Source organism: Nannobrachium achirus, assembly GCF_963921795.1.
Source record: "Nannobrachium achirus genome assembly, chromosome: 15".
In the NCBI taxonomy this organism is placed as follows: Eukaryota; Metazoa; Chordata; class Actinopteri; order Myctophiformes; family Myctophidae; genus Nannobrachium; species Nannobrachium achirus.
In genome coordinates, this window is record NC_137822.1 from 52,925,159 (window position 1) to 52,938,749 (window position 13,591).

At 42.5% G+C, this 13,591-nt stretch overlaps 1 protein-coding gene across 1 annotated transcript; it reads right to left on the minus strand.

Moving 5' to 3' along the window:
• Positions 1 to 2,032: 2,032 nt before the first annotated feature.
• LOC308299945 (E3 ubiquitin-protein ligase TRIM35-like) lies at positions 2,033 to 13,310 on the minus strand (the record flags this gene model as incomplete). Its single annotated transcript, XM_080743721.1, has 2 exons — positions 2,033 to 2,068; positions 11,991 to 13,310. 2 exons carry the CDS (start codon positions 13,308 to 13,310, stop codon positions 2,033 to 2,035), a joined length of 1,356 nt encoding a protein of 451 aa, XP_080599847.1.
• Positions 13,311 to 13,591: the final 281 nt, after the last annotated feature.

The window sequence follows — 13,591 nt, forward strand, 5'->3', positions numbered from 1 at the left end:
AGTGGTTGGGGAAGCATGTTTTGGAAATGCCCACAAGCCTAACACAAGCACCTTCAAGACTCACGTGTTAGAAGATGGACGTCCTTCCTGCTTGACACCCAGCAACAGTTTCATGAACCTGGAAGAGAAAGTGTGCCATGGCGGGGAACAACCGAGTAGTTTAATCAGCACCCACAAATCCAACCTGGAGAGAGCAACAGAGCACAAGCCGGCTGATCATACGCCCAGGGCGGGCTCAGCGTCCCACCTTGGAAAACCATGGTCGACTGCACAAGCTTTCCTTCATGGACCATATAAGGACATGCAAGAGGAACCCGAGTCCTTCGACCTCATCCGTCCCAAACTGGATGGCAAAACCTTGCCAAAACGTAGTCCACTCTTCAAGCTAAATTCTGTGCGCCAGGAACACCTCATGGGAATTGGTGGCAGACTAAAACACGCTGAGAAGAACACCCTCGTTCTACACGAACACAGCCACATCTCTACTCTACTAGTACGCCATCACCACAAGCTGGTAAAACATCAAGGCCGCAAGTGGGTTGAGGATCACCGCAACCTGCAGAAGGGTGGTGATGTGCTGTTGAAGGACAGCCAAGCTGTAGGAAGCCAGTGGCCCATACCACTGGAAACCTCGACCTTTCCAAGCCAGTATGGTAAGGTCCGCAAGGTCGACTTAACGACTCAAAGGAGTTCAAAGACATTCTTACTGTAAGACCCGTCACGGAAGTCATTCTTCTTTTGCCTAAAGATGACTCAATTTAAGTTGTTAAAGTGTGAATATTTTGATAGTGGTATCTCAGATACCTGACGGGGAATGTTCTGCCCTCCAGGCAGTTATTTTTGTGTTTAGCACCACCTTTGGGTTCTAGTGTGGTATTGCGGCAGCAGTGGGACTGGGGGATGGGTCATTTTGTACACACCTGTTTAGAGCATGTTTGATCTCTAGAATAGCACCTGATGTTGTGAGTGAGTAATCAAGGCACAGGCCAGTTTCTGTCAGTTCAGCAGCAGTTTGAGGAGAGAACAGTACTCCAGTGTTTGTTTAGCACATGTTGCATTCTGTGTACACCAGCGCAAGCATTGCCTGTAAGTAAATGTTTTTAATTTGGATTGCATCATTTTGAAGAATGTGTAATGTAAGATTACTTTTTGTCTTGTTTGCTGACAGAATGTTGTGTTTGTTTTATTTTCTGTATTTCAGTTTACTCCTTTGTACATGCACAAATCAAGTCATAAAACCGGAGCTAGAACGCTACATCCTGACTCTCTGTGTATTATTCCATGGGAGTTTGGCTGCTGTCTACTAATAGTTAAAGGACACCTTTAGGAGGGCAGTACAGCTAGTATGGTAAAATACGTTATACTCCTGTACCAGGTTTTTTCACCACACACATACTTTACATTCTGACCAAAACATGCTCCTTTTTGGAAACTTTTTTTAATTTATTTTTTGTGTTTTTTGTGTCTCCCGTGGTGGGCATATTCAGTAGGTGCCAAGTAGTTAAGTTCGCCTCAATCATAGCCAGACACCGCATTTTGCCCCCCTGCCACGTGATCCTGGCTAAAAGACCTATTATCTTTCATCCACGGAGACATTTCTGCTATGTTACCAATTTAGTCCTGAGTAAAAAGGCTCGATCTCAATGACACATTAATGTAGTGATGGTTCGTTCATGATTGATTCCTTCAAAATAAATAGTACATTGCTGTGAACAGGAACAAAATTGCTTCACTTCCTGAAACTCGTTCACCCACACAGGATGGGAGGCCGAGGGTGTGTTTTTTTCTTCTTTTTACAATATAATAGTAGCGCTAATGAACGGTGAACATGAACAAAACATTTGAACGGATTGTTGCTGTGAACATGAACAAAATTGTTTGTTCACTGAAATTATCATTTTTTTCCCCCAACACTACACTACTGGCAGCAGTCAGGTAAGGGGTGTGAACAATGGCTTTTGAACTCCACCCCTCCCCGACCCCACCCCTAACCTGTTGGTGGCAAGGGCTGTTGTGGACAATGGCTTCTAAACTACACCCCTAACCTGTTGGTGGTGATCTGTAGTAGCTGAAACATGAGAACAATAAACCCCACATTAGACAACAGAAACTATAGGAAACTGGAGATGTAAATGTTAACTTTCTTTGAATTGTTGATGTGTGGCTCCATCCTCCAGGAGGGTGTGGGGAAACACAAAAATACAGCTCTGTTCATGAACTGATTTAAGTTATTTAATGATTCTAAAATGGATATCTGTAATAAAAAGGATCTCAAACATACAAGTAATATATACAGATAATATAGGGGAATAAAACATGAAAAATGCAATGCACTAGGCCTGTCGGGCCCTTGGACCTGGGCCCACTATAGGCCATTGGGCCTGGTTTTTGGGCCTTGGAACTGGGTCCATTATATGCCCGTTTGGGCAGCGTAGAATCAAAACAGCGTCGCAGTTCTGACAATGGAACAGGGGGGGGGGGAGGCTGCCGGTGTTGTATTATAAACACAATCTGATCTAGCTATAACAACAATCACGACATAGCTATTTATTATAATCACTAATTCACTATGAAGTGTCTTTAATTATAATTAAAGTAAAAATAGTCAAATAACAAACAAGGACAAATTGTTCTGCCCACAACCTTATCATACCAAAATGCCTAAACTACTGCAAAACGATACAGGAGTCCTGGTATCATATAGCCTAAAACCAATAGCTCTGTAACGTGGTTCTCAACCAGTGGTCTGGGGATCACCAGTGGTCCTTGAGGGGGTTCCAAGTGGGGTTCCCCAGCAAAATAGCCTAATGGAGAGTTGGAAACCAACTGGACTCTATTGATATTTAGCTCTTGAGAGTGTAAAATGGGGCACGTACCTTTTTGGCGAAGCCCGAACTGGCGAACAGGGGAAATGTCCCCTACCGTAGCGATCTGGCGAAAAAAAAAGGGGGAAAAAAAACCTTCTGCATATTTTTCGTCTTTTTCGTTTAATCCTTCTGGACAGGGCGTTTATCGTGCGCTTGCCCAGGCCTTACGGCCTGGGCATAAATATAACGATTGCATTCACCACAGCTTCGTAACTCGCGCGGCCGGCGGAGCGCCACTCGCGGCCACTCGCGCCTGCGGCGCTCGGGGGCGAAGAGCAGGACCAAGGTCCGCTGGCCTTCGCGCCGCTTGCAGTGTCGTGGACAATCGAGCGGCTCCGCCTGGAGCTGCGGCGTCATTTACAATAACGCCACGGGCAACAGGCGAGACCAATGCGCAAGCACTCAATAACTACGAAAAATGCCTTAAAACAGAGCCATGTTTAAGACAATAAAACGATGACTGCTTCGCCAGATCGGGACTTTCCCGTAAAATGAACCAATTTGACCCATAAGGGTCACGTTTATTATGTCCCAAACTGGGCAACTCATGGTACAGCGGATGTTAAAAAAACAACCCTGAAACAGTGGTAAATCAGCCTACAACCCACTCCCTGTCACTCCCTCTAGTCCCAAAAACGACACAGCTTGTTCTGTATACTGGTGGATTTATTTGCGCTCTTGCTGGCAAAGACCCAACGTAAAACTGTACAAAACAAAAGCATAAACAATACACAAACATAAATAATAGAACGCAAAAACAAACCTTGTACAACATAATGCAATAAGGAATAAAGGAAAATACAAACAAACACACCTCGCTGGCTGCATGTACTACTAAAGGGAATGAATGGTTGTCCAGTCCAAACGTGTGCCCACAGCAAGGTAAGGCAACTTAAGCGACAAACAACTGCAGCAAGGTGCAGTGACTCAAACTGCAACAACAAAATCAATAAATCACCAAAACGTTCACAATAAACAACATTGGCTTTGATAACAAAATATATGAACAAATGATCAAACAAATAACGAACCTGTCTCCCGACTCTGTGCTTGCATGGGAGAAGTGAGGAAGTGCTTAGAGCAACCACTTGGTCTGCCATACTGAAGCGACTACATTTAAAGGCTACCGGGCAATGAGTAAATGGTACATTTCCGGTGAGCAGTTCCGGTAGACACTTCACAATAAAACAAACCCATGAAACAAGCGAGCAAGTACATGAAATAAATTACAAAAAAATATAACAATAATGACGCCAGTTACACTCCCACCAAATCTCATCTTTTGGATTTCAATTCGTCTTAATTCATTACATGTCAAAATCATTTCACAGTTTCTATACCAATATTAATTCAAATGTCAAAATTCATAACCTGCTACAAGCAGTGCAATAAACCGTACAAAACCCATACAAAATTTACAGTGAAAACATTGTGGCTTCACTTAAAAGCATTTTTAACTCGACCTTGAACCTTGTTCAGCAGTTATTTAAATTGAGCAAACATTTGACACTAATCAGGTGGTCTACCAAGGAACTTTCCCACCTTGACACTTAACATCTACCGTTCGGTTTGACCTTTAAATCTTGTCCTCTTTTTCTTATTCACATCCTCATTTGAGGAACAAAGTGGTCTCCTCTTTGTCTTGGCTTCCTTAGTTGTTGAAACATTATTTACATTAACATCAGTCCTTGTGTGACTGTTGCCTAGTTGGTTCCTAGCAGTCAGAGGCCTCCTGGCCTTCCTTTTGCTCGTCCTTTCCTTAGGGTCCTTGACAAGAACAGGTTGATGGAGTGACTGCTGCTGCTGCTGCTGCTTAGGTGGTACTACTTTCCTTGCCCTTGTTGCTTCAGCCTTGTTGAGCTGGCAAGTAACAGAAGCACACACTTTAGTACTGCTCTCCTCCGGAGCTTCTTGTTGCTGCTTACGGCCTTCTATGCTCCTTTCCTTGAGCTTGCATGGGCTCCCACCATTTCCGATTATGGTCCAACCTAGATCAGTCTTTTGAGCAAAGGGTTGGTTATCTTCACCACTTACAATTTCTCTGGGGGTTAGTGCTTGTATACAATTATACCCAATTAGTAGACCAATCTCACAGTCTTTCCTTGGTGCGATTTTCTCAGAGAGATGCTTCAAATGAGGCCAAACTTTGGCAGTCTCTGGAGTTGGTATGTGTGACCGATTAGCCGGTATGAATTCCCTGGTGTACATTGTAGGAACAGTAATCTCCTTTGATGAGAATAACCCCCTTATTCTTAGATCTGCAATTCTTTTACAGGTAATAAATGAACCTCTAGAGGACATTGTAGATAGTTTCAACCTTTCGGCTTCTGTAGGTGCATCAAGAACATCTGCCACCTGTTCTAAAATAAAAGAAGAGTCACTTTGGGAATCTAACAATGCATAGACCATTACTTCCTTAGAATTCTCTGGGTTAGAAACATAAACTGGGACAATTGCTGAAGTCTGAGCATCGTTATCATATTGCATAACTCTGTGGGATATTGTTTCTGTGATGTTAGTTTGTGTCGATTGAGCCATTTTCTCCTTGTAACTCTGTGCTTGGACTTGTTCTTGGTTTGAACGGGTTTCATGTAAGCAGGTGGGGTGACGTCTTGAGCATGTGTCACAGACCATCCTGTTACTGCAACTTTTGGATTGATGACCTGGGGTTAAACATCCAAAACACAGCCTCTCACACTGTACGAACTTGACCTTGTCCTCCATTGGTATTGTGATGAACTCACGACAATTATGCAAACCGTGTCCTGTCCTTTTGCAATAAAGACATGTAACTGTGGACCGGCGGTCACTTACAGAGGTTGTGAAAGTTCTAGCATGAGGAGGTGGGTACTTGGGTCTGAGTTTGACTTCTTCACATTGCTGCAATGCCTGCAATGCATTATATGAGGTTACAGGGTTACAAGCAATGCTGGCTTCTTGGTTAAGAAATGTCACAAAATAACTAAAGTTGGGGAAGTGTCCATACAGCAGTTGAAACTGTGTGGCTGCGCGGTTCCAGCCATTCATAAGCCAGTCAGGCAACTTTGTAACTAGGGATTGATTTTCCATCGCATCATTAAGGACATTCAAATGCACATTCTGAGCAATGGCAACTTCACAGCTTCTTAAGAAATCTACAAACCGTCTCAACTCAACACTGTCTCTAGGGGCGATTCTTGGCCAAGCATGCAATTTATCTCTAAAAGCTTTTGCAATAATAAAGGAGTCACCATATCTTTCATTTAAAAGATTCCATGCTGCGACATATGACTCCTCTGTGTCACTTAAAAAATATCCTTCAATGGCCTCTTTAGCTATACCTCCAATATACTTCTGTAAGAAAAATATCTTTTCCACAGTGGGAATGTTTTTTCTTTCTATCAGGATCTGAAAGGAAGCTTTCCACAAATTGAATTTGAGGGGATCCCCAGTGAAGATGGGGGGCTCTGGGATGGGTAACCGGTTAGCTGTGATAGCTTCAGCCAAAATCTTTACGAGGTTTGCAGTATTATCTGCAGGGACACTTTGAGGAACAACTGTTACTAGTGGTGGGTTCGAGAATAAAACTTGGCGGGGTTGATCATGAACTGTAATGTTTGCTTTGGCAGCATTTAGCTTTTTAAGCTCTTCCAAATGCTCAATATTCTTCTTTGTCTCCTCTACTGCTTTTAATCTTTTGAGGTTTTCCTCTTGAGCAGCTGCAGCCTGTGCCTTCAACATATTTAATTGTTGCTGCTGTTCTTCCTGCTCAGACATAATTTTCAAAACCGTTTGTGTAGCTGCAAGTTCCACTTCAGCTTGTTCCTTGCCTTGTAGCTGAGAATGGTTAGGATTGTCATATAGCAAATCTTCAGTGTAAATACTAGAGACACTTGAAAACACAGAGCTGACTTCTGGCCAGGCAAATTCCTCTTCAAGTCCTTGTATTTGAAGTTGAGCATTAGTTATGACATGTTTGCTTACCAAATTGCACTTGTCCACCTTGCAGCGCATCTCATTACTTGGACAATCAAGTTTTCTATACGTTTCAAAAATGCTATTCAATTCAGCAATATCCTTTTCAACATCAGCAACATGTTCTTGTAGGTTATCAATTAGAGCATTGCCGATTACAGCCTTTTTTGTTCTTTTCAATTGGCATTTCCAGTGTTCGTAGACACAATCAAAGGTATATGACAAAGCTCTTAACTTTTTGATTTGCAACTCTCTTCCTTTTTCTGTTAGTGTGCGTTGCCTTTCACCTCTGCGAGGCTCCAAAGCCTGCTTATCTAGGACTGTTCCAGCCTCTTTAGTTTCTCGGTTTGATTTGGCTTGTTCTTGTGTTGGGGCTGGTTCTTTGTTTAGTTCCAATTCTTTAGTTAAGGGGGGTGGCTCATTGGATGCCTTCATTTTCCCATTTTCTTGAGACATCTTTTTTATATATATAGCTCACACACTTAACCATAAATTGAACCAAACCATACACTTAAATCCATTAAAACCATTCCAACAGTCCCATCGAAAGTGTAAATTTAAACTGTCATTTAATTCAACAATAAGAAACACTTAAACCCATCAAATTGAAACATCACAAATAAAACTGTCCTTAGATCACTCAATTGCTCATTTGCATAATGCTAATTTCTCTTCCTTTGTCCTTGAACGAAATGTCTCTTCTTAATGACTCTTCAATGTACCTTTAAACGACCATCACTGTTCATTGTTTGTCGTGCACTAACCTGTTGCAGGCGTTAGACAGTCTGTAGCACGTTGTGCCTTGACTGTGTGTGGCTCTGGGCTGGACGCTAAGGGGTTAAGTCCCCGCCGAGCAGCGGCGTGTTGAACTGCCTGCCTGTGAGTTGGCTTGTCACAGGCTGAGCTCTAGGCAGCTCCGATATGGCTGCTGTCGGAGAGACTACTTTGCAGAAGCAGAACCGTGTTGACCGTCGTCGCCAACCGCCGTCGATTCAGTCGGGTTGGAATGGACCGCCGTGGCTTCCTTCGGTGGCCGAGGTTTGCTTCTTGCAGTCGAGTTTTACTGTCACTCCCTCTAGTCCCAAAAACGACACAGCTTGTTCTGTATACTGGTGGATTTATTTGCGCTCTTGCTGGCAAAGACCCAACGTAAAACTGTACAAAACAAAAGCATAAACAATACACAAACATAAATAATAGAACGCAAAAACAAACCTTGTACAACATAATGCAATAAGGAATAAAGGAAAATACAAACAAACACACCTCGCTGGCTGCATGTACTACTAAAGGGAATGAATGGTTGTCCAGTCCAAACGTGTGCCCACAGCAAGGTAAGGCAACTTAAGCGACAAACAACTGCAGCAAGGTGCAGTGACTCAAACTGCAACAACAAAATCAATAAATCACCAAAACGTTCACAATAAACAACATTGGCTTTGATAACAAAATATATGAACAAATGATCAAACAAATAACGAACCTGTCTCCCGACTCTGTGCTTGCATGGGAGAAGTGAGGAAGTGCTTAGAGCAACCACTTGGTCTGCCATACTGAAGCGACTACATTTAAAGGCTACCGGGCAATGAGTAAATGGTACATTTCCGGTGAGCAGTTCCGGTAGACACTTCACAATAAAACAAACCCATGAAACAAGCGAGCAAGTACATGAAATAAATTACAAAAAATATAACAATAATGACGCCAGTTACACTCCCTCTCATGGTAAATGGCTTACATTTGAATCAAAATCAGCATTTTTTTTTGGTACTTCTGCGGGGCCGGAACTTGGAGTAGTGTGATGTGTTTCAACCCGGACAAGATAGAGGGAAGGACGGGGACCGTTTCCCTAATTCCCTCCCTCTCTCTCGTCCGGGTTGAAACACCGTAAACAGAGCAGAGCGAACATGATACAGAGCAATTCTGTGTTATAAACAAACTAATAGAGGTTCTCAAAAACCTTAGTGTAACTTACTAACTTTCGTGTTGGAGAGTGTCGTTGCACAGCAGTCTGTGTAAAGAGTGACGACACAGGCTCCTTGTGAAAACGGGAGGAATTTATTTTACACAAATATAAAGTCGATTTTCAAAAAGAAGCTTGAAAGCAGTGGAGACTAGAATCCTTACTTAGAGCAGCGTTAAAGTGTGTTTTCTAACAGGACACATTCTTGGAGGAGGTATGTTTCTTTGTGTTGTTTTTTTCCCTTCTTTTTTGTTTATGCAATGAAAACATATTATCGGCACTGAAAAGCCACTGTTAATCGAAACTGGTAAATGAAAACAAAGCCTATCCTTACCCTAGCTCTGGTCCATCGCTTTCACCTCCCGCATTGCTCCCGAGCAATGCGGGAGGTGAAAGCGATGGACCAGAGCTATCCTTACCCCCCCCTGACCTTTCTATTGCAAATACCATTTAGTTTGCATTGTGTTTTACTTTACGACTGTTTGTTTAACGATTATCTTCTCCATAGTACTGTGTTCTATGTATCTGTCATTCAATGTTATATGAGTTTAAAAAAAGATCTCAGTTGAAACAAGCCATAGGCTTAGATTTGTATGGCATACAGCTCATGAAGACCAAAAAATCCATATCTCAAAATATTACAATAGTACACACAACCACTCAAAAGAAGGATTTATAATAAGAGAAATGTCAAACTCCTGAAAGGTTGTTGTTAATGTATGCACTCGGTACTTGGTCTGGAATACTTCTTAACAAAATAGTCAGATGAATGATGGACCAATGAAAACCTTTTTTTTATGCATAAGGTAATCGTTTTGCAAGTCATGCTATTGGCAGTTAAATTATTCTTATTTGGTTAATATTGTCATAAAAAGTTAATGATTTGGTCGGAATCTGTTATAGAATAATACATTAAATATTTCAATTTAAATTCAAACTTTATTCCAGACACACAGGGGGTTTCGGAATAAAGGGAATGGAACCCGAGCCCACCAGCAGGCATCAGAGCCTGTGTGGTATATGCGGCTAGACCACTAGGCCAGCGGGCGTCCTGTTGTGAGTCACGCATGGCAATATTTTATTGTTGAGTATGATGTCAGACTAGAGTCCTGGTCAGGCTATCCACCTGTTTCTGTGATAATTTACTGTAGTTGTGGGACACTTCCGGAGAATAGCAGACATACAAGCTCATGTCGTGTCGCAGATGCAACCGTTGTGAGCTTGTAGATCACACTCGGCTGCCAGAAACTGCCGCACACCTTCTGCGCAATGCACGATGGGATGTTGGAAACTTGTGGATATAAGGGTTTGTTTGCTGTTAGTTAGTTAGTTAGTTAGTTAGTTAGGTCGGGTTGTTTTTAAGGACAAGTCGAGATAATCCCCTTGCTTATATTGTGCTGGTGTTGGCTGGATGCCGCCTGGGACCTGGGACAGTGACTACAATCTGTTAGTGTTGTTGCAATCTCGGGTCCTCCTGGGTGGTGTTTGAAGCTCAGGCGAGGTCCATGATGTGGGGTTAGCCAGACTTTGCACCCGCACATGGAGATCTGTGCAATTTATTTTGGATAATATATTTGGATCTCCATGTATGGAGAGTAACTGACGTCACGGATAGACCGGCCAGTGATTGGGCTAACACGGATTTTTGACTAACACAAAGTGAAATGTAGGACCGGTTTGCACCGCTCCAAAATATATGCACCGTCGTGAGACAGGTTAGTTTTACCCTACTGATGATGTGTTGTTGCAATAGTAATCCCGCTCAGTACGAGAGGAATGTCTGAACCCTAATCCTTATATGTGTGTGTATTTGCTGCGGATTGCATTCACATTCACCACAGTACAGTGAACCGAACTCTGCTGCGCCTGGAAGCGAAGATAAACCCCTGTTTTTTTTGGCAAATTAGAATTTGTTTGCTTGATTCGCACCAGAATGAGCCTTCACACCAGCCCAAACAAAGGGCACTTTACAACAATGCGTTCCAGGCTTCGTTTCATCGCAGTAATACATATCCTGGTGAGAATAGAACAGTGAAGTCATGACGTGACTCGCTCATCCCCCGGTTCCACGGAAGTAATCCTCTATGGAGAGAATAACATTGAGTCACCTTAAATCGTCTCATATAAGCATTGCGGTCCAAAAATAAACAAACGGTCTTTGCGATATTGTCGGCGAGGTGGCTCTGTATGGTTTATGATAGTTAGTCGCTCATATTTGATAAAGCCTGTTTCTAGAGAAAATGTAACTAATTTGGCAACGGTAACATTAGCATTTTCTCACCATCAGTTGATTCTTCATATCCATACGAGTCAAACCGCTGAGATAATTTGTCTATAATTGGAACACAGTTCTTAAATGACGCGGTATGAAAAAGGTCTATGGGAATTCAGAATGGGGGGTAGAAAACCGCGAACCAGGTAGGTAGGGCTGTCACAATTATTACATAATCGTCTAATCGTGATTAGTTTACATTATCGCAATTATTTTGTCAATCGTCATAATCGTGAATGTTGAAAAATGTCAGAAAGTGGAAATAGCACGCGTTGTGAGCTTGTAGATCGGCTATTTCCACTATCAATGTTATTTTTTAAGTAGTAAGTTGTCAAATATGTCAGTAATTTCTTCGTTTATTTAGGTTTTGTGTCATATCTGCCATGTGCAACTTCAAAGCCTAAAAGCCAAACAGAAATGTAATTGTCAACGACAAAAACACAATTAAATCGTTAATCGCCAATTATTTGAGTGACAATTAATCGTCATGTAAAATGTCATATCGTGACAGCCCTACAGGTAGGATGTGTAAATTACGTCACACTTCACTTGTTCACTACTCTAGTACAGTCATGGCAGGTCCAAAGCCATGACAAATAAGGGGAGGGACACTGGTGTGTCAAATCAATAAATGTTTATTAAAAAAATAACCCAACATAATCAACTAAAGTATTGATGGATGGCATAACTGAACGGCTGAGTTGACAGTGAATGACATGAACTGAACTTGATGCCTCCATGAGTCATCAAGTCTGACTGACACACCCCACTATCCTAGAAAGGGGCATCACAACATGCAGTCTCTCTCTCAGTCTCTCTCTCTCAGTCTCTTTCTCTCTCTCTCTCCCTCTCTCTCTGACATCTCTATCTTCCTAGAGAGACATGTCTCTACTTGGCAGATTTGTATAGCCTTTGTTTCGTCTTCAGGTCCAACCCCGAAAAAAGGGTAGAGTTTCTTAGTGAACCTGTCTCTAAGAGTGTGGATGTGAGTCTTGTCTTCAGGGTTGTAGAAGGACACCTCCCCCACATCATAATCCAGCTCGACTCTGATCCTCTGAGGATTCCTCTGGACTGAGATTTTACTAGAGGTGTAACCCCCTCTAGTGTGGTAGATGTTGTAACCCCCTCTAGTGTAGTACCAACCCCCCTCAAAACCTAAGAGCCATATTTCCAATTGTGATAATTGTGATTCAAATATATCTCCTTTCCTGTAAACAGAATGATTAGCCAAACCTATACCCCATTCTCTATGGTCTCCGACCTCCACCTCCCAGCTGTGTTTTCCTGAAATGAAACCCTCTGAACCCAGAACATAACCCCGAAGTCTATCAGCAATGATGCCAGACTGTGTGAACCTCTCTGGGTTTGGAGGGTGAGGCCAAATTGACATATCGTTACATTTGATTCTCATACATCTCATACTGGTCAGGTCATCAGACAGATACATAAAGAAGGATGCAGTCTTTGGGTCCAGAATGACAGGAGTGAACTTGACCCTCCCCTTCATCTTCTCCCAGACTTTGAAGGTCAGGTTTCCAAGGTGTTTGGCAATGTCTATCATCATTCCTGAGGCCAGCTGTGGTCCTGACACAGCCAAACCGACACATAGCTGTGGTTCTGACACAGCCAAACGGACACGTTGTTTGTGTTCATAACTGCTGTGAAATGTCTGCAGCTCTTGTTCTACAGCAGAAATGTTATTCGAGAGAATGGAGATCTCAAGCTCAATGATCATCATCCTTTCGATGACAGCCTTCTCCTTCTGCTCCCCTTCCTCCCTCAGAGCTGCCAGTCGGGCCTCCTCTTCCTCTCTCAGGAACTGGTGCTTATTTTCAAACTCTGCTCTGATCAGCTTCTCTGTGACCTCCACCTGCCTCTTGTTGCCTTCAAGCATGGCTTTGTAATTATCCATAACCTTTCTGTATAGTTTTCTTTTGTCCTCTTGAGGTTTTAGTTCAGATTTCAGTTGATCCATCAGGTCCTTCCTGATCTTCAGATCAGGAAACACGTCTGTTAGTTTGGTGTCTTGTAACAGACTCAAAAAATCGCTGCAAGTTGTTTCCCCCTTGAAAATCATTGTGTCCACAAGTTCAGTGGCTGCGCGGGACGGGGCAGAGATGCTCTTCAGGTCGGCATACTCACAGAAGTCCAAAAGCTTCTTTTCAAACACATACTGAGTGACAAAGTTAATGTTTGACATTAGAATGGCTTGAAGATTCGTCTTGCTCTGTCTGATCACTTCTCTAGCCTCCATGTTGAACCCTGGAAGAGAATAAGTGACAATGATGATAATATGAACTCTTACCCTGTTGCAGTAATACTCAACAGTTACCAAGCATAATATCGTCGATGTTGGGTGGAAACCTTGTGCCCAAATCCGATACTTTAAAAAAAGAAATGTTTTAACTCATTGCTTTTCTATGACAGAGTAATGCCTCATTCACACTACAGATATATAGTTGAACGTTTTGCTTGGTAATTCAATGTAATCTCAATGGAAACCAGCTTTAAAGGCTGGATTCCAAGGACAGCCGA